The sequence below is a fragment of the Sinohyriopsis cumingii genome, chromosome 14 (assembly GCF_028554795.1).
Source record: "Sinohyriopsis cumingii isolate HCF-2022 chromosome 14, ASM2855479v2, whole genome shotgun sequence".
NCBI classification, from domain to species: Eukaryota; Metazoa; Mollusca; class Bivalvia; order Unionida; family Unionidae; genus Sinohyriopsis; species Sinohyriopsis cumingii.
Window position 1 is genome coordinate 46,747,967 of NC_142974.1, and position 22,782 is coordinate 46,770,748.

General features: G+C 33.6%; 1 protein-coding gene across 1 annotated transcript in view; it reads left to right on the plus strand.

Moving 5' to 3' along the window:
• Positions 1–22,782, plus strand: part of LOC149783701 (endoplasmic reticulum-Golgi intermediate compartment protein 3-like) — a 70,415-nt gene that overhangs the window by 10,994 nt on the left and 36,639 nt on the right. The window contains exons 3-9 of the mRNA XM_089931943.1: positions 4,698–4,817; positions 8,136–8,167; positions 10,024–10,091; positions 10,788–10,953; positions 11,831–11,888; positions 13,830–13,861; positions 14,976–15,072. Of these exons, the coding sequence (XP_089788069.1) occupies positions 4,698–4,817; positions 8,136–8,167; positions 10,024–10,091; positions 10,788–10,953; positions 11,831–11,888; positions 13,830–13,861; positions 14,976–15,072 (573 nt within the window). The remainder of the gene's footprint in view (positions 1–4,697; positions 4,818–8,135; positions 8,168–10,023; positions 10,092–10,787; positions 10,954–11,830; positions 11,889–13,829; positions 13,862–14,975; positions 15,073–22,782) is intronic.

Sequence of the window (22,782 nt, forward strand, 5' to 3'; positions counted from 1 at the left end):
ATCAACAGAAGTGAATTCACTGGACATATGATTGGGGCTGCTAGATTTTATGTACACCACTCCCTCGATAACTCGTGCCCAGATAACTCGTAAACCCGCTTATAACACAGTGTCAGGCGTGGATCCCATTTTTTAAACCCGAAAATACCCAGAATTATTATCCCTATCGGTTAAACCTGAATAAAATCACAATCAAAACTGGTAACGGAAACTTTGATGTATCGTTCGTTTTATCATTGAAAATGGTAGATGGGACCTGGAAATTTTAATCAACACAATGAAATATCAAATTTGAAAATAACTCATACAATTTTTCACTTTTTCTTTCCAAGCGACATTCCTAGTACACCGCAATTAACGATATCTAAGGAAATTTCGATCAATGAAAATTTCACTTATGCAGAGTGGAGGCAGTACTTTAATAAATAAATACAAATTAAATAAATTTGTTATCAATTGAAATTTGTGTTCTAGTTCCATCTTTTAGTTCCTTTTAAGTGTAATCATCATAATAAGTGCAATGTGTCCTCTTGTAATTAAACGTAAAATGCGTCAATCTACAGTAACAGCTATGTCTGCGAGCATTTCTCTGAGAGCCTAATTAAGTGCTGACCGTGTTTTGATAACTGACTTGCGGAAGTATTTGTTGTATTGTTACACTGAATTAAAAGCTGGGCTCCTTTATGTTATCATGTTAATTATGTTTTTGAATAAAAAAAATGAGGTGGAATAAAAGAAAGTTAAAAGGCACAAAAATCAGACTAACTTAAAATCTAGTGGCCTCGGTCGTATGTCGGGTGAACTCACTTCATTTGATCAATCGAACACTGTAATAAACGTTATTGTGTATGTAACAGAAACTACCTTAAATTAACCAACTCTTTTATAACTGATCAAAGATAACAAGGCAGCAAAGTGAAAAGAATACTTCGTAAAATAAAATCACGACATTAACATTGTACTAACTGAACAATAAAAACTTGAGTTTCAATGTAAACGTGTCACGAAATAAATGTCGAAAAGAAGGAATCTTGTTTGGTGGTGTATCAACAGTTAGTCTAGTTCCCATATCGTGGACTACCGATTTGGCAAGATACTATTAAATACCAAGAAGGGAACCAGAATGATCAAGAAAGCAAAAGGCAGTGACGTACTACACAGATTTTCCGCTTACACGTGATGGTTGTTCAAACTAGTTGGAACGATCTTTCATATCTTGGATATTTTGAGAGAAAAAAATGTTATTTAAACAGAATAACAAACAACTTCATTAGAAAAAGCGTGTTATTAAAAACTATTATCGACGTGATTGTAATATGAGGATTCAGTCATTAAACAGCCCAGTTCCCTAATACCGCCCACCCACCCCCCTCCAGTTTTCTTGATGTCAAAGTGATTTTTTTCCCAGTTTTTTGTGGTCCCTCGGTAACACGCACCTTGCTTATAGTGCAGTCTATGTTTGTGGACCCCGTTGTGCATGAGTTATTGAGGGAGAGGTGTATGTAGAATTTGCGTGCCTTTTAACTTTTTTTAAATATTCCACCTCCTTTATTTAATTCAAAAGAAATAATTAATGTGATAGGGCCTAATACAAAGGAGGCCAGCTGTTAATTCATTACAAAAATACAACAGATACTTTTACAAGTCAGTTATCAAAACACAGTCGGCACTTAATTAGGTTCTCAGAGAAACGCTTGCGGACATAGCTGTTACTGTAGATTGACATATTTTACGTTTAAATACAATGTTGCATTTATGATGATTATGCTTAAGTGAAACTAAAAGATAGAATTAAAGCACAAATTTCACTTAGTAATGAAAATTATTTAATTGGCATTTAGATATTAATGTACTGCTTACACTAGGTGTAAGTGACATTTTCATTGATCGAAAATTCCTTGACTATCTTTTAATTATGGTGTACTAAAAATGTAATTTGGGAAGAAAATGTAATCAGTTATATGACTTATTATTAAAAGTTGATAATTTCAAAATTTTAATTAGTTTCCAGGTCATATCTACAGTTTTCGACCATAAAACGAGTGATATATCAATGTTTCAGTTAATAATTTTGATCTCGATTTTTCAAGTTCAAGAAATGTGGATCAATTTCGATTTTTGGTATTTTCTGGTTTTAAAAAAATGGGAGTTATTGACGGAGTGGTGTACGTCTAATCACATCATAACATTAGTTCAGACTGAAGTATGCTTTAAGTACTTTTTAGCCATTGAGCAGAGCATTATAGCAATTTTTGGGACCAGAAATGGAATATATGTAATATGATAAAATATTAATTTGTACTCATTAGACATGAAGAAATTTGCTGAATGATTTCAGTTCCTAGGGCTTGTTAAAAAGCACACAGATTACAGACTATAAAATTGTACCATGAAATAGAAATGGAAAATAAAAAGAATGCAGAATGATTGCATATGAAATGAAGAACGAATACAAAATATTTAATGCATTTTAGGACAATGGAGATTCAGATAAAAAAAACACAGAAGTACTTTTGCAGCATAATCCATGATTTTTCCACCCCTTATAAGCCATTACATTGTACGTAATAAGAAGACATAGAGAACAATCATTGATCATTAATGGAATAATACATCTCAGGTAGTTGTAGTTGTAAGATACAAAGTTTTGAACAGAACAAAATAAATGAAAGTTACTGACATGCCCAACAACTGTATTTATATACATATTGCTGGTTCAGTTTTGTTTTATCCAAAGTTCAGTGATGTTTGCATCATATACCTTTGTTATTTCATTAAAATTCACTAATTTTAGTAAGGCCAGATATGAGAGCTGTAGTTCCTTTAACAATCTTGAAAGAAAATGGTGCATGAAAGCGATAAACACAAAATCTGAATGCATTTCAGAGAGATAAATGAAAAGCATTGAAACAATGAAATGCAGAAATGTGGACCAAATAACTGCATCATGCTGATTATTCAATAATTTCATAAATTTTGTATGAAACAAGAAGTGTTATAAGATCCTTTAAATACATGTTATTAACAGTCTTGAAAATTAACTTTTTGCTCATACAGGCCAAGAGTCTATAAAATTGAATTTTCTGTGTATTCTCTGTGTACACTGTGATCACTAGAAATGCCAAATGTTAAGATACATGGTATGCTGTGGATATCTCAGATCAAATCTTCAGGTCTTTGATAGACTACAGCATGAAATATTTATCATGATTTTGGTATACTTTTCTATTACATTTTAATATTTACCAATATCATAGTGTCATATCACTAAATCATCAAATCTTGCACATTGACACTATAGCAACATCATTAAATATTGCAGTTAATGGGGTTAATAGTGACATCATAATCCTGAGCAAGATAATTAAATATTGCAGTTACGTTAATAGTGTTAACAGTGACATCAATGCCCAGCAACATCATTAAATATTATAATGGAATAGTATTTAGTAGCTCAGGTCCTGTGCAGCCGAGTAGTTACAGCTGCTCTCCTTTATAGATGAATCACATCTGACCTTGATTGGTGTGCGTTTGAGTCTTGGCTCAGTCAGCACGGGTATGTTAGACAGCTTGACAGTAGCTTTTTGTGGGTTGGTTTTCTTCCCAGGGTCTTATCTGGTTCTCTATTGACCACATATCCTGGCTGCTATGTGCTAAAAAAATGGTGCTAAATTCACAAAGCCAAGTCAAAGCTCATTACGTAAAGTTTGGATGTAGTGAATGCTCACTGTAAAATTCTATGTTCATTAAGCAACAAGTATTAGTTAGTAGACTGCACATTTTTTCAAGACTTGATTTTGCTTAATGTAAAATGTCAAAAAATGTAAATTGTCACACTATGTGATGGTCAATCTGGGTCTGTGTTGTTTGCAGTTGGACTTCTCAGTGAGAATATACAGTAGTCTTTTTGATCAAACTTAAAGCATAGCCATTACAAGCTCTGTACAAGTCTAAGTGGCAGAAGACAGATTGGTTTAATTTTGAGTTCTTGTTTTTCCAGCAGCATTTCACAATTCGCAAGTTTGTATTAAAGTAATGTATTGGCCCCTCACCTATAACACAGTTCATGTTAAGAAAGAAATTTAAAACAGTATTATACAGTACCCCCATCACTATAACACTGTTCATATAAGCCATAAAAGTGGACTACCTTATATGTGATACTCAAGTATTTGATTACATATTATTAAATAATGGGATAGGTGACGATACACACCTAATACAATTGACAGCCTTATACTGAGTGCCTTGTAGTTAGGTTGTTCTGTAGTAATGTCGTATTGGAGGCATTGTTTGATCATAAGTTATGTCTCTATTCAAAACCATAAAAATAGAGTATGGGATACATGAAATCATTCTATAATTAGGTTTTGATAGTCTAGGTGTAAGATTAATTGAAAGAAAATCAGTAGCTATGATAAAACTAAATATAGTGATTTAAATGGAATGCATTACCAGTTCTGTTAATATGAAGAGCAGTCTGTATAACAAAGAGCTTGTATAGCACAGAACTAAAGTAGTTTGGAATTAACAGAGTTTGAATTATTGAGATCAGATTGTTTGTAGATGACAGGTGATTCATTGGGAAAAAAGGTAAAAGATGAGAGTTGCAGAGTGGCAACATCAGCTCCAGTTGAGAAATGTGGATTATACTTTGTAACTTAAAAGACTCTTAATTATAAACACACTCATTTCAGTTTTAAGTATTGATGCAATGGACGTGTCTGGAGAACAGCAAATAGATGTTGATCATTCCCTCTTCAAACAGAGACTGACACTGACAGGAGAGAAAAAAGCCGATGATCCAGAAAAGGAAGGTTTGTTTTATAATCCATTCTTTTAACTAGTGCTGCTTCAATGGTTTACAATGGCAGGGCTTTGCAAATCAACTTGTCTGATGCTCAGAACAAGCTAAATTCAGCTCAGGCAAGCTTAAGTTTACAAGGTACATGCCCATAGGAAAAGACAAAATTTTGAGAGAGAGAGAGAGAGAGAGAGATTGTATTCAGTTTTTAAAATTGCAGTTGCATACATTATCCCATGAAATTTCAATGGTATTTGTATATATAGTGTAACCTTTCAGTAATCTAGATGTCATCATTTCAATGGTATTTGTATATACAGTGTAACCTTTCAGTAATCTAAATGTCATCATTTTCCTTATCAATTAAATATCACACATCTTTATCAGTTGGAATCATGGAACAGAGTACACTGCTCCCTCGATAACTCGCGCCCGGATAACTCGCGATCCCGCTTATAATGCGATGTCCATCTTGGCTCCAGATTTTTTCCAGAGAAAATGTATTTAAAATATCTTTAAAATATGCTGAGCATGAAAAAATTACGATAAGAATTGATAAATTAAACCTTGATACATTGCTCGTTTTTTTCTTCGAAAATGGTGATTAATGCCCGTAAAAATATAATCAATATTTTGAAAATTGCAAGTTCTAAAGTAGAATTAATTTCAGAGATCTCAAAAATGCTTAATTACGCATATTTGGACGCCAATTTTTGATCTGGGACGCAGAAAATCACTGAGGCGGGAGTCCTCCGTACGCATGTAATAGGTGCACGGGAAAATTCAAAGATTTGCTGGTCCTGTTTCAGCCACCTGCTTTGTGGGAAAATGTGTTGATCAGTTAACTGTGCTGATATTTACAATGACAGAATTCAGTGACTGAAAGACTCTTTGATGTACTGTTGCCATTTTATAAGAGTACATTAAAAAAAAAAGAACATGATGCAACAGCTAGGTGGCTAGTTCAAAGGCTTTGACTGGCAGCCGAGTGAGAAAATGTACTGATATTTAGTGGTTGAATTCAGAGGCAGAAAGACCCAGTTTTAAAATCCTAGCGAGACCTCTGTTTAAAGATATCATATATTATGTAAGTTTTTATGATAAATAGTTGTCAGTATACTGTAAATAAACAATCTGGTGAAATAGCGATCAATGAAAACTTCTGGTAAATACTAACAGGTGGCAACAGAGAATGAAATAAACACCAATTAAACGTCTTCCTGTGTGAAAGTCACGTTCTAATCCTTTAATTCCGTTTCAGTGTAAACATTATAATCACAACATATTCTGTTCATTGAAAACATGAAAAGAGTCAATTGACCATCACATTGAAACCCGTGAGTACTTCTGTGAGAACCTAATTACATGTACATGCCGGCTTTGTTTTGATCAACAACTTGGGGAAGTGTTTGTTGCATTTTTTAAAAACTTGATTACAAGAGACCTCGGGTGCTGGATTAAGGGTCTTGGAGCTGCCTTTGACGTAAAGCAAAACAGTAACAGAGACAACGACGATGATAGTGACTTCGAATGTTTCAGTGAAACTGATGTCATTAATGCCGAGGCTGTTTGGGAGAAATTCCTTCAGGCTCATGGTCCTGAGATGGGCGTTTCTCTTGATGATATGGAGGAGTGGCTTTGTGCTGACAACGATTGTCCCACTGCTGAATAATGTCAGATGAAACTATAATTATTTCTATAGCAAACTAATTTGCAGCAGAAGACAATTCTAACTGGAGTAACACAAATGTTGAAAGTGATGCAGACGCAGATGTTGTACCCCCCACCCCTCTGCACAGGAAGCAATCAAATATTTTGATATTGCCATAAGGTGGCTGGAGACCCAAAATGTTGACTATGTAAAGCTCATGCAGTTGAGAAACTTGAGGGATTTTATATGGCGGCAAAGAAACCAAGGAGTAACACACACAAAAAAAATTAACTGATTTTTTCAAAAAGTGAATTGATATTTGTCAAGCGTGGCACAAACGGCAAGTATTAACTTGTTCTAATTTACGTTGTTTTAAATTTGTAGACCAATTAAATATGTTAGTACTGATTAACCTTGTTTTTTTTTTGGTTTTCCATTTTACTTCTATCGCATTCAAATCTATCGTTCGATCGACACTGTTTCTCAAAAAGAGTCGATCTTTTGTATATATAAAAAACATCTAATTTGGATCAAACAATAAAACTAGATGTATCCAATTCAACATAAAAATTAGTGATGTAGTACACAATGTGTGAAGTGGTACACATGTTAAGCGAACGGAAACCACGTGGAATAATGTTTTCGATGGTCGCCTCAATATACTGTAATTTATCCTGAAATTAATGTTGTCCTATGAGGAAATAATAAAGTACACCGTTATGAAGAGATATTTATTAACAGTTAATCTCAGAACGATTATAAAGTGAGTATTCAGCAGTATAATCTGCTTACCCCCCCCCCATTTTTCCGTTGTGTCGTCAATCACTCGAGAATATGTTGCAATGGAAATGATTCTGTGCTCTGTCACACAAATAACTAATATAAGCTTAATAATTAAATGGGAAAATATTATGAGTAAAGACACCAGCATTTATTTAAATACCTATATAATAACTTTTCTCATAAGGTCTGATTGGTCTTGAATTATGCAGTTTTAGGGAGGAAAACTGTCCAAAATATCTAGCAGAAAAAGCAATGTGTAATATCAAATATCAAAAGCTTACCTGACACTAAGCTTATGATATCCTCCATGATATTGTGTGCTTCTTGCAGTGTATTTTGTACATGAATAGTTGCTGTTTTCAACTTCAAAGAAGTACTGAACCAAATTCAGCCAGACATGGCACAGAACGTTCTGGCATGCACATTCACAGGCTATGGGTGAATGTCCACCATGTGCTTTCTTAACATTTGGCTGCCTAGATAATCTTTATTTCTCATGAATATGAATGACTTTTCTCAAAAACTGATTTGGACCATATTATTTGACGAAGAGCAACCTAGCAATAAAGACATTTTAAATTTATACAAAGGATACTGGTCTACCATGTATGAGCACTGGTTACAGAAAGTAGGAACATTTTTGACTATTTCTATAAAAAAAAGTGTTAACAGAATTTGACCAGTTTCATGGCTGGTCCCTTTTAGGTTTGACTGTTCAAAAAATAATGAGATCCTGTGCAGTTTCCACTGGGTAATGTAATAAATTAAAATGTCCCTTTTCCAGCCATGATTACAGATTTTTAGCAGTACCTGTTGTGTTGAGTTAAATAGTTTAGCCATTATATTTATTTTTGTTAAAATAAAATAGAGATACCAATCTGTGTTTTAATTTTACAGATTTAGGAGACAAGTCAGAAGATATAGTTGAGGTAAGCTTTGCTTCTTTAAGTTGAGTCCACCAGAAAATGAAAACTATTTTGGAAGCTCATTTGTTCATTCATTTGTTTTGTGTGTATGCTTATGAAAGTGATATGAAACTTATGTAGATAATAATAGCAAAGTTTTTTGGGGGGGTCTATCATTCATACTTTTACTCAGATGTTAAAATCAATACTGCTATGATGGATCAAGTTCTCTCCCCACCACTCTCTTAAAGCAGTCAGTCATTGTGTAATAAATATGGAGAATATTGTAGTATTGTGAATGTTTAATACCTTAAATAGGTGAATTCATCCGCTGTTTTTTGTGTGCAGTTTTGATGTGCCTTTTGCAAAAAAAATCAAGTTCTGATTCATGATGTTGCCTTGCTAAGATATGAGACATTTTTTCATTTTATGCATGATACAAGTTATGTGGTACAAAATCTGAATGATTTAGTCATTTTCCTTGTGTTCATTCTTGTTTTAACAAAATTTAATGTGGGTTCACACTGAGAAGCTTTTTCTTTAATTCTACAATAATGATGAGTATAATTCCTGACAGAAATGTCTGGTTTTACAATATTTTGACAGTTTCTGTTATTCAGGACATCCAAAGTTCATTGACTTGACCATGGTCCAGATATTTTGTCTTGTCATCCACTCAGTGTTTAATTAGGTCAGATTATGTTTATTTCTATTACTTGTTATTAAAGCAAATAAAACTCCTCATGGTCTTGTTAGTTGTGTATGGTAGATGAAATATCCTGTGACACTTAGAAGAAACAACTCTTAGTTTCCACACAAAAAATGAAAGTAGTATCCAAAATTACATAATCTAATTTTGTTGGTGATCACAACACATTGATCTTTCTTAAAACGGATTAAAGAAGGAAAAAGTATCCAGTATAGATTATTTCTTGAAATTGAGTAGCCATCTGGAAAATTCAATAACCATTGATCATTTGGCTAACACTGTTAGAAATATAACCAGTGATCTCAGGGTCAGAAAATTACTGAATAGCTCTCTTGAAGTAAATCTGGACATCTCTTCATAATGCTTGCACACTAATAAAAGGTCAACCTACCAATTGTCTAAGGCTCCTGTATAAGGGATTTTGCACCTATGGATATTAGATGGGTGACAACTTATTTTGGTAAATGCAGGAAAATGCCTTAAAGCCAAGAACTTGGAGGCATAAAATGAGTGTGTTACCACTGCATCCATATTTCAAAGTTGGGCAAAGAAGAGATAGTGCTCCACTTTTATGTAGTTATTGGTTATTGTGGAGGTTAACATAATATTTTGGCAAAGAACATTATGTTTACTGAAAATAAAGTGGAATGGGTATAGTCTGTCATGTGCTGAAAAATGGCACCCAAACCAGAAACCCAAATAAAACCATATTTCCCTATCACACACCCAGGTTTGAACTATTTATATGTATGGCGTCTACATTTTCTTGATGCATTATATCAAACTTGTATATATCCCAATTTTGTTTTTAATTGCATTCACACTGTAAAGCTCGGGGCAGTAAGAAAGTGTAAATGATGGAGTATGTAAGAAATGCAAAATTATATTCATGTGTTGTTTTTTTTATTCAGATGAAAGATCGTGTTTGATATGGCTTTTGAATACGGCTCATCCAGGTGACCTAAGTGTATCCCTTTATAGCAGTTTGCTGTTTTTCATTTGCAACAGAACATGTAGTTTTGTGTATGTATTTCATATCATGTGATGTCAGCTCATCTAGCAAGATTATAGCTCTCACATTAATCAGGAAATAATATGATTTGCTCACTTTAAGGCAGTTGCATCAATTTCTATTTCTTATATTAAAGAAAAATTCTGATTCGATTTGTAGACATTGAAGAAGAAACTTGATCCAAATAGATGTGAGAGTTGTTATGGCGCAGAGACTGACACATTAAAGTAAGTTCATTTTTAATACACATTCTTATCATTTTGTTATATGATATTAAACATACTTTGTTTTTGAAAGGCAAAATTTAAATACAATAATAAACAAATCTTAAGACTGAAATGGGTAAGGGGAAGGAGGTGAAGGGGCATGGAGAGACCTTAAAATTTATACCTATATGCAATGAATTAATGTCAAACTCAGGTACATAAAGTAGATAAATACCGACAGTGAAATCAAGGATAAAAATATTGTGTCAATGGGAGGATAAGAACTGGCTACTGATAAATCTTAAAATCAATGTGTAATAAAATTATTGTCATCTTCTTTACAAATATAGATGTCACAATATTGAAAAACATTGTTTTAGCTTTTACAGAATCCATGTAAAAGTCTTTAATCTTTTACCAGAAGTAAATGTAAGCATAAATTGTAGAACAGATTAACATTCTAACATTTAATAATAATTTTGAAATTTTAACAGAGTTTACAAAAAGTGTTACTTAATATAGAAATCTATCTAAAATAAACTGGGAAAAACTGAATAGTTTGTTACATTTCTGTCAAAAAAATTGTGTCTGAAAAGAGTTCATTGTTAGTAATATACAGTTTAAAGTGGGAAGTAACACAAGATGGTAAAATATGCTCTTCATGTACAGAACATATTGCAAATGATTATGACATATTTATGTAAATTTTATCCACAGGTGTTGTAACACATGTGAAGATGTGAGGGAAGCATACATGAAAAAAGGATGGGCATTTAAAAATTCAGAGACAATTGAGCAATGTAAAAGAGAAGGCTGGAATGAAAAGATGAAAGCACAACAGAATGAAGGCTGCCAATTATATGGAATGATAAAAGTCAATAAAGTGAGTGTCTTGTGTGAGATGGACTTGTACATGATACAACGGCACAGTGTTATCACCAGATACTTAAAAATTGGTCATAATGGAAAAAGCAATCAAAACATTGATGTTCATCATACATGACAATTCACTTATTAAATGCATATAACTGCAAAAGACCTTATTGGTGGAAAAAAAAGTAATGTTGATTGGATTGTTTAATATGTACCAGAAATATTGATTTATTTGAATTAAAAAAAGGATTGCACGAGGTTTTGTACATGTAACAAGGCCACTTAACATCATTTGGACTATTATACTATGAACTATGAGAAGATGTTAACAACAGCTTACCAGTATTGAGAATATTTTGCATATTATCATAAAATGTTAAATTCATTGGCTTAAGAGATTTTTTTGGAATTAGTGCAGCAAGCAAATATTTGTCAAATGTACATATTTGTTTCCCTCATTTTTATATCTAGAAAGTCACAGCAGCTCAGTTGATTGTGTGTTGGACTTATAATTGTATACCCACCTAGGACAGCCTGGGTCAGTTACCATTGTGTGTCCTTGGGAAGAGCAGTTAGCTTTCATTTCCTCAGCAGTATTATATCTAGTGTGTTCTAAGTGTTCTTAAAGCCAAGGACACAAAACATCATTGTGTATCAGTATCTCTTGGTATGATAGATAGACTGGTAGCTTGAGAGATCAATCAACCAATACCCTAGAAATAACCTACATTGTGTTTTTAATGGATAAATTTCACATTATTTCTAGCTCTTTGTATTTTTAGAAATAAAATACAACGCAGGTCAAAAGACACAGCTGCATGTATAATAGACTTCACAATACTTCTCTTTTGTTATGTCAATGATTAGATCTGTATTTTTTTTAACAGGTTGCTGGAAATTTTCATTTTGCACCAGGGAAGAGTTTTCAACAGCATCATGTGCATGGTAAGTTATATAACATTAAGCAAAAGGAAAAGAAATGGACCTTTTCAAGAAAGCCCTCGTCATTTTTATGCTATTCTAGATATAACACAGTACCACTATGGACCACAACACTAAAAATAAACCATAGTATTTGAAATGGTCTCTTAAATGTATGACAGCATAAGTTTAAAGAAAATAAGATAGAGCATTATTATTTGATACATTTTAATAGTTCCTCTATGTTGCAACTATATTCTCACTATACCATAGTTCAGTACACAATGTTTTCACCATACTATGGTTCAGTATGATTCAGTACATGTTCTCACTATACCATGGTTCATTATGTTTTTCTCATTATGCCATGGTTCTTTACAGAATGTTCTCACAATACCATTGTTCAGTATAAAATGTTACTCACACTAAAACATGATTCAGTACCGTGGTTCAATATATGGTGTTGTTTTCACAATATCATGGGTTCTGTACATAATGTTATTCTCACTAAACATGGTTCAGCACATATTGTTCTCACTATACCATGGTTCAATACATCATGATCTCACTATACCATGGTTCAGTGCATAACATTGCTCTCACTTTAGTATGGTTCAATACATAATGTTGTCCTTGATATACTATGGTTCAGTACATAACATTGTTCTCACTAAAACGTGGTTCAGTGTATGGTGCACTTGGCAGTTATGGACCTCAACTTCTGTCTTATAACAAGGAGAGCTATATCACTCACTTGACATATTGTGGGTTGTAAGGCAGATGTAATTACAACTAATTAGATACTTGTGGAGATTTTATAATGTTTACAATGCATACAATGAATTTTTAAACCATCGAGCTGCAGTCTGTAGGATATGTAGGTACTTTTACTGCAAAATGAAAATGGAATGCAGAATGAACAGCAACAGAATGCAGAAAGAATTCCAACTAAATGATGAATGCATTTTGAAGAAAACAGCATGCAAATGCAAAACATGGAATGTGGATGGAATAATGATAAATGAAAATGAAATGAAACACAACCGATTTCATTAATGGATTTGAAATTGATTATTTTGAATCTGACACAAATTTCCAGTCCTTGTCCCTTTTGCATAATAATCCAGAACCAGATTAGTCACAATGACAGGCACTTTTTCAACACGACTAGTTACTCATTGTGCATGTTGATACAGGCATAAAAATCAGCTACAATTGATGGGATGGAATCATCGCTAGGGATTGTGTTGTACAGTTTCTGTCCAGATGAAATAAAATTTGAAATTTTCTGGCAGATAATCAACAAGTACATTTTTACACTAATTGCTGTTGTTATATTTTGTCATAAATTCATTGTTTGGCTTTTGCATTTTATGCTTTTGCTATTTCATAAAAGCATGCTTTTAATAGCACAGTATAAATTTCTTAGAAATAGAAACCCAGACTTAAGTAAATGAATTTCAAATGAGCAAAACTTAAAGGAAACAATGAGTGGAAGTAATAAACACAAATTCTAAATATGCAACCATAAACAAAAAATGGTCAGAAGATGGCTGAATTGTAAATAGAATGCAGGTGAGATTTGGGATAAATGTATATTTTGGAAAGTTTTTATTTTTCACACAGATGGACATAGATGCATGCCTAGTAGATTCAGCTGATTTGAAATGACAGACATGATTTTTCTCTTGTTACTTTATGAGGAGTTAAATATGACGGATGACAGCACAAAGGCATGATGGACACGGGCAAGTGTACCAAACTGATTAGAAAAGACAGACATGGTTTTATTTGTGTTACTGTATGAGGAGTTAATTAGATCACAGTAAAAGAAACGCCAAAGACTATAGTTTCACTGGAATTTTCACTTACAGTTATATTTAGATCCAAATTCTATCCACATTAATTATACACATGCAAATTTTTAACACTCAAAAGCTCAATTTATTTTCTTGCCTTTTTCAGTCCATGATCTTCAAGCATTTGGAAGTGAGAAGGTACGTTTAATGCAATTTTTCCACAAAAATGTGTCCTTATGGATATGATAGCTTTTAGTTAAGTCTTAATTAAATAATATTTTCTTTCTTCAAGCCTTGGCATATATCCTTGTGAACAAAGATACATAGTTTGTCTTTCACTCCAATTTTGTTGAGGAAATACTTGCCATCATACACAGATACTGAAAGTTTCAGGCTGATCTTAACTCCTTGTAATAAAAATGAAAATTCAGTAAGATAAATAAAAATTTTATGTATCAGATTTATTATTGATGGGTTCTTTTCAGTAGCGATTTGTTTACCTCCATCATGAAGAGACTTAAGACGTCTTTATATAATTCACATTGCTGACAAGGAAAAGGACTTTAAAATGAAAATGAAACTCAGCTATAATGAAGACTGATATCCTCATATAACTTTTGTTACCAATTATTACGTGATCAGTGAATGTTTTCATCATTATTTCAACCATATTTTGATCATTCTGTTTTTATACTGTGATATGGCTACATACAAAAAAGTAAATATAAAAATGATTGCTTATATTAAAATTAAAAAATATCCTGTTGACACTTTGTGTTGTTTTTCTTGAATCTATACTCACTTTTATGTTTGGTAGTCTAAATTTTGAATATAGGTATTGAATCCTGGCATATTACTTTAAAAAATACCTTGATGCTGACTTGTGTCAATGAAAAATAATAATTTCAATTGATATTCACTTGGAAAATTTTATTTTTACCATCCATTTCTTAGTAAATAGTACTTAATTAATTGAGAAATATTTGGACCCTGCTACATCTCATAGTCTTGATGATGTCAGGTTTCCTGGTAATGCCTTAGTGGAAAATTCAAATTGTTGGTCAAACTTTATATCACAGAGATGCTGAACTCAGCGGAAATAATTGTTTTTGCTTCCAGTTGAAGCAGTTTACTAATTGTTTGAGATGTTATTAAATAGTACACTGACAGAATACATTCCAGCCTACAATCTCTATTGTGCATCAGCAACATGTACTGGTGTTCAGTGTATAAAACCACATGTACTTTATTTGATATAAAGTTGTTAATAGGTCAGGGTTTACTGTATAATGTGGATACTTTTATTTTACAGTTCAACCTGACCCACCGAATCACACACATGTCATTTGGTGATGAATATCCTGGGATCATCAACCCCTTAGATGGCATGGAAGAAATTGCTGAATCAGGTAAATAAATATAGTGTGAATTTGATGCCCAACATCCTACAAATATAACAAGCCTTGCATTTAGTTACATTTGTATCGTTACATTTTAAATCCATTTACTTATATTACATTATGAATCGACAGTTAAAAATGTTACCTACAAAACTCGATGACATGTTTAGTTCTCTTAACTGTTAGCTTGTGGTATGGCCATATATGCATCATCAATCTGTTGTTCATCCATTACCACTTTTGGAGATCTCATCTATGATCCAGATTTGATCAAATGGAATGTATGTTTCCTCATATCTTAATAAGATGATCTTGCTACTGATAGGCCAATTAACTTTTAATATAAACCATGAATGTAGTAAAGAAGACTGTGTATAACAAGTATGCAAGCTGTCTCCTTGTACCTTCTTTTTCTAACAAATTAATTGCCCCATACATTCATTTTAAATTCAGAGAATTTTAGTCTAGCACCAGCTAGCAATTAAATCCTTGAAAGTTATTTTTTTCTTCAAATAATACCTTATGTACATTTCGAGTTGTTGTAAATATTTTTCCAGATTAGTGTTGTTGGTATTTTTATGCTCGTTTCATACTAAGGATTGCTTATTAGCCACGCCCTCATAAAAATGCATTCCATTTTATGCTTAATTTAAATGCCTCCCGCTGGCCCCATTTAAACATAAGCAATTGTCTGCCTTTGATTTATATATTTCCAACAAATAAATTCAATCACAAACGTATCTTTTAACTGCTCAGTTTTGCAACATGTTATCCAAGGATTGACAAATCTAACAGAAAGCAAAATGTGTCATGCTAACTTGGTCTTTTACTTGATACATATGTAGATTCAGCAGGAAAAGGACATCAACATATACTGTGTTTAGTTCACAGTGCCAGATTGATGTTTCTAATTTTGTCCAGCAGAAAAATGACCTTAAAACATACTTTGTTCAGTACCAAGAGTCTGAGTGATGTTTCTATTTTTGTCTTGAGTGGACTACATGGATGACCTTAAATTGAAATCACATGTATCTAAAAGTACACACTGAAAGATAAAGATACTTAAGCTGTTGGGGATTTAAATAGAGGCATCCTCCTCACTTTCTGTCACATGCCCAGTGCATGTATTATCAGCAATCATTAAAAATGGAATTCAGTTCAACATTTAGTGCAGATGCAGAAGAAAAGAAAAGGAAAAACCCAGTTTTGTTCATTCTTGGGATTAGCATATCCTACAGTGGGTTTATGCATTAGTAGCAGGGAGTAGTGACAACAGTCATTGTGGCAGCCATGCTTGATGTACAACTGGCATCATTTTTATTTCGGACTTTGTGAAAAACCCATCATAATGATCATCCATTCAGGGGGAGTAGTGAGAGTAATATTTTTAAGACAGTTGTCATGGCAGCCATATTGGATATATGATTGGCAGATTTTTCATTAGGACCAACTAGGTATTATCAGAAGTAAATTGGTGAAAACCTCAAATATTCATCCATTTTTATAGGAGATAATATTTTCAAAATAGCTTTCCATTCAGGACAAGCATCAGTGATATAATTTTCATGGTTGGTTACTTTGACAGCCATATTGGACAACAGATTGGCACCATTTTCACCAAGGACAAACTGGACATAAGATGTTGGTGAAAACCCCACATCACTTTGACTTTCTGTTCAAGTAGAGTTAGGATAACAAGATTTTTAAGATGGCTCCCTTGATGGCCACATGGAATGTCAGATCAGCACCATTATTATGGACCAGCAAGATACCTTAAGAAGTCTTTTTTAAAATAAAAAACCCATGTTGTTGTGATCATTCATGATGGAGGAGTAGCAATAACAAGATTTTCAAGATGGCCACTATGGCATCCATATTGGATGTCAAGTTGGCACCAGTTTCATTTAGGACCAACTAAACATCATGAGAAGACTTTTAGTGTAAATTTCATGTTGATTCAGGAAAAGTAGCAATAAATAATTTCCATTAGGACTGCCATGGTGGCCATATTGGATATCAGCTTGGCATCATTTTCATATAAGACCAGTTAGACATCATACAAGGTCTTTAAATGAAAATGTTGATATGATCATCCATTCAGGAGCCAAAGATTTTCCAGATGACAGTCATACTGGATGTCAGATTGGCACAAGTTTCATTTATGACCAACTCGATGTCATAGGAAGTCTTTTAGTAGAAACCCCATGTTGATATTCAAGAAGAGTATCGATAACAAAATTTTCAAGATGACTGGTGTGGTGGCCATAACTATATATCTTAGTACCACCATTTACATTTAGGACCAACTAGACCATATGATGAATGTGTCTCTAAAGTTTCTAAGCAATTCTCAAAGTAGTTTTGTGGGGAAGGTAGCAATATCGAACTTGTGCTAGTGGAGAATGGACAACAGATATCCCACAGACTCTTCTGGTCTATAACCAGTAGTGCTAAAACCTGGTGACCAATATCATGTCTGCTTGGGTCTTTTTGTTTCTTTTCAGTAATTACAACATAGTTGATGGATCAAAATCATTCATGCAGAATCAAATACTCATTATGCTAGGATGATTCATTTCGAATTGGCCGGCATGTCTTACAGATTTTAGTTTACCTTGCCAGATGGCCATGATATCAGCTTATTGTATGGCCCTTTTGTTCTTTGTGCCTTTTGTCTCAGGTGTATGTCAGCAATCAAGGTTGGTACTTATCATCTTGCCATTTAGGAATTACCCTTATTTTTTTTTATATAAATAAAATTAAATCCAACATAAAATATGGCTGTCATTACTAAAAATATAAAAACCTTTCTTACAACTCCCAAGAAGAAACCGCCAAACAGAATATAATCATATTCTGCTGAATGCATCATGGCATAAAGACCTTTCAGATTTGTACAAATTATGTTAATCTACAGTGAAATATGGTAACCATCACTACAATGGTAAAACATTTAAATAAATTTTTTTTAAAGCCACTTGCCATAATTTGACAAAGTTGGAAAGAAAGTATCATGGCATGAAGGCCTTTATAATTCATCAAGTCGTGCCATTCCACAGAAAATATGGCTGCGGTTACTACAAGTATTTTTAAAATTGGATAGGAAGCATCCTAGCATGTAGCTCATTTTAATTTGTTAAAACGATGCTGATCATCATCTGATATGGCCATTATTATTGACAAAGAAAAAAAAAATTCAAACCACTTCTTAGAAAAACACTCAAGAGAACTTGATTATATTTGATGCTGATAGTGTCCTGGCACTTAGTGCTTTCATATTTGTTCAGATTATGTTGATCTGCTATAAGATATGGCTGCCTTTACTAAAGACAGGAAGACTTTAAATGAAGTCTTCTCAAAATTTAAAATTTCAGTAAAATTTAACATTTAACTGAAAGCATCATGGTATGAGGGTCTGTCTTATTTATGCAAATGGTGCAAATCCACCATCAAATGTGGACAACTTGTCAAAAAAATTAATAAACCTTTCAACACCTTATACAAAAACCATTCAGTAGAATGTGAACAAAACATCCTGGCTTAGATTGGCTTTCAAATTTTGCAAGCAGTGCAACTCCCTAGGTGAGTGGTATAAAACCCACTTGGTCCTATTTTTATGAGATGATGTAAATAGCAGTGGAGAATGGATGACACATGATGGATAAAGGACCATACCATAGCTAAGATGGTCTTATGGGCCAAGTGAGCTAACATCCATTCAATGTAACTTAACCAGATTTGACAGAAAGCATCTTGGCATGAAGGATTTTCAGACTGTGCCATTGATGCAGATTGGCCATCAAATTTAGTGACCATTATCAACAATTGAAAAGTATCTATCGAACAGAATTTTACGAAACTTTACAGAAAGCATCATAGCATGAAGGACTTTTAACTTTTCTACTAAGGATTCTGATTATCCATTAAAAATATCCACATTTATCAAAAATAGAAACAAAATGTTTAAACAACTTCTGCTCAGAAACTACATGGCAGATCTTTACTAAATTTAAATTCAGTATGAGTGTTTACATGTTTGTACAAAAGAATGCCAATCTGTCTGATATGGCTGCTGTTACTAAAACTAGAAAAAACATTAATAACTTCTTGTAAATAACCATTTAACAGAATCTTATCCGATTTGACAAGAAGTGTCTTATCTTTAAAGTCTGTCAGATTTTAAATTATGATGCCATTCCAACATTAAATATGGCTGCCATTACTAACAGAAGAAAAACATGTACACAACTTTGAAAAAAAACAGGAACAAAATTCGATCAGCTTAGATGCAAAGCATCCTGGTATAGGGGACTTCAATACTGGACAGATGATGCTGATGTGCAATGAACTAGAAAACACTTGAAACAGTTGTGTTCATAACATATAGTCAACAGGTATGTTAAAAGTTCTATAGAAAACATCCTACTTGACCCATATCTCTTAGCCAATTGAAATGTGTTTGACTGTTAGGAAGACATCAGCCAGGTGAGTAATCTCTGGCTCAGTTAGGCCAGGTGAGTAATTAGGCCTGTTGCTGAGAATGATGTCGGCCAGGTGAGTAATTAGGCCTGTTGTTGAGAATGTCTGTTGTCATTTAAAGATTATTTTAGTAACAGCAGCTACATTTGAATGTAGATCAGCATTTGTACAAACTTGAAAACCCTTTGTGCTAAGATGGTGACTGCCAAATTATTGGAAATTTGTCCATTGGTTTTTAAGAAGTCATTTGCAATAAAAAATGTAGATAGGAACATACACAGGGATCGTCCTGGGCTTCGCCAATGTCGCAAATTGCGATTTTTTTTCCTTATTGGCGACAAAAATATCCCATCTGGCGATTTTTTTGGCGACATACTTTTTGGTTATTTAATTTGTACATACAATCGTGGATTTGGACTGGATAAATTAAAAGGCAGAACGAAAGGAAGCCACAAACTTGACTAAGCAATGCATTGGTATCAATCTGTTACACAAACGATCCTTTGTTCTTATTGACAACCCCATCTTTACAGTGCATTGTTACATCATAATCTGCTTATGCTGACATCTGGGCTGAGTACTGTATGCTGCGATACAGTCAATCATGCTACCGCACTATACCTACAACTGACCGACTTCTGAAGACGCGAATAGAACAGACACAATTAATTGTATGGCTAATCCTTGTTTTTTTTATACATATACCAATACAATAGTTTTGCTGAACCTTCATAGAAAACTGATAAGCTTTGAAGTACCGACAACTGTGTATAAATACAAAGCAAATGGAAACAATCTAAATCACAATTACATCTGTCGCCAGTGCAGCATTTTACTCATTGATCTTTTCCTTTTGCCATCAGTCCTGTGTTACGGCTGCAGAGACTTAAACTCGGCAACAAGAAATAGCAAAAAAACAGTTTTGCATAATTAATAATAATTATTTATTTCTCAAAATACAGGAGTGAAAGAATCCCTAAGTTGGGTGTGAATTTATGCTTATATATACGGTCCAATATTGCCAGGTGTTGACTCGTGTAAGTTTCATTCGTGGGAATGGAGATCCTATTTTTCTTGTCGAGAAAATTTATACAGCATTCAGTGATCATTCTTGGGATTTAGGAAGCAATTCGCTACAAGCTTTGTGAAGCTAGCCATTGGGGGTGGGGGGGCTGCTGAGAGACTACTGGTGTCACCTGTCAGCACTGTAGACTGTGAATGTGGATTCAGTAAGATGAACTTCATAAAAACTGACATCAGAAATAAGCTCTGCATCTCATCTCTCGAGAATTTAATGAGAATCAGCATGTACAGATGTGAAAAATTAGACTTTGAAACTGCATTCAACAAGTGGGCAGCCCTAAAATCGCGACGGATCTTCATGTAACACTTTGTAACATTTTGTTAATGCTTCTTGTAATTAAAGTATTAACTAATCCATCTTTTGTAATTTTCATTGCCTGTTACATTAATAGACTAAATTAACACTTGGAAAAATGTACACTACTGTTTTTGGCGACACTTTTTGAAAATTGGCGACAAAATATTCAGGTTGGCGATTTTTTTGGCGACAGCTTTTTAAAAGCCAGGACCATCCCTGATACAGCTACCTAAGGGTACCTATTTAGAACAGAAAACCATAAACAGGATAATAACTGGAAAAACTAAACTAACAAGCAGATTTGGAAGGTTTATAGGACCAAAACCAGCAACCATTAACTGCTTTAACTGTCACACTACCGAAGATCTACACCATGTATTCAATATATGCCCAAAATATCAACCCGCTCGTAAAATATTTATCAAAAACCAAAAAGAGATTGGATCACCACACACATACCCAGAGTTACTTATGGACTCTAATAAAAAAATAAACAATCAGCATATAAAAATATAAATAAATTCATAGACTCAGCAGGACTTAGGAACAAAATATAATTACTATCCCCACAAAACCAAAAGACCCAGTAACTAGCTAAATAAATTTAGAAGCCACCACATAAAAACCCATAACATATCATTCAATTTTTTAAAAGTATTAATAAATAATTCACATACGAAGCACCTATAAAAAACTAAGGAAACTGCAAAATCGCATATCCTAGATGTCCTTAACGAACGAGTAATCAGCTAGGACTCCGGTCCTAGATGTCCTTAACGAACCGTGTAATTGGCTAGGACTCTGGTCTCTTGCTAAATAAAGTATAAATAACATTCAGTTTCTAAAAAGATTAATAAACAAATAACTTAAATAGGCAATATCTAAACACTTATAAATAACATAACATAGGAAGCACACATTAAACACCTCGAATAGTAATACCATAATAACCTTGAAAATCTTGATTCATACATGATTTCTACTAAGAACCTCTATAAACAGCATAGAACATCCCCCCCTCCTTTTTAGAACATTCTGAAGAAGAAGAAAAAAATTGGGGAACAAAATCGCAAGAAACCCCAGGCAAATGTAACAAGAAACCTAGCGATGTAAAGCAAGCAGGACCGTTCCCCAGCTCTCCTACTCACTAATGACAGCCAACCATTCAACTGTAAGGGACCTTTATGGGCCCATAGATTGAGGCCAAACTATCAGGGTTCCTTGAATCCATAAAAGCCTGGGGGAGGTGGCACCATTCCCTTTCCCAGGAACAACTAGTAGGTTGCGGTGCAGTCAGAAAAAAGTGGCACATGCACACTTGTGCACACGCCACTGTAATTAAACTCAACAACAACAACGAGATCCAAAAACAGGTTGCACTGTAAACAAGGGTGCATGTTATTGGAGGATCTCAAAACAGAATCAAGAAGGGGATGCAATCCCTGCTGTACATCGAGAAAAACCTTAGTGGGGAATAGTGGTAATGGGGTTGTTCAATTACTGAATACTTGTTTTGCAAATGGGTAGGGAATAATTGTCAATAAAGAGTTTTTTCTAATACAGTTGTTCACTTTTTTGTTTAAATTACCTTTGTTTGCTAGATACACAACCTTTAAAAGAATGTTAGCATTACTCCAAGGTTTCAGCAACCATCATATATACACAAAAACATTGTGTATTACGTAACTGTTTTTTGTTGTTGTTGATTTGCAATAAAACAAGACTCCTTTTTTCCCCAAAATAGAGACATTCTTTTCATGAAACAACTGTCAATGTCAAAACTCAATTTTTAAAATATCATTAGTGAAAATATTAATGCTCTAATTTCATTTCATGTGATAGTGAAACTTTTTTTCTTT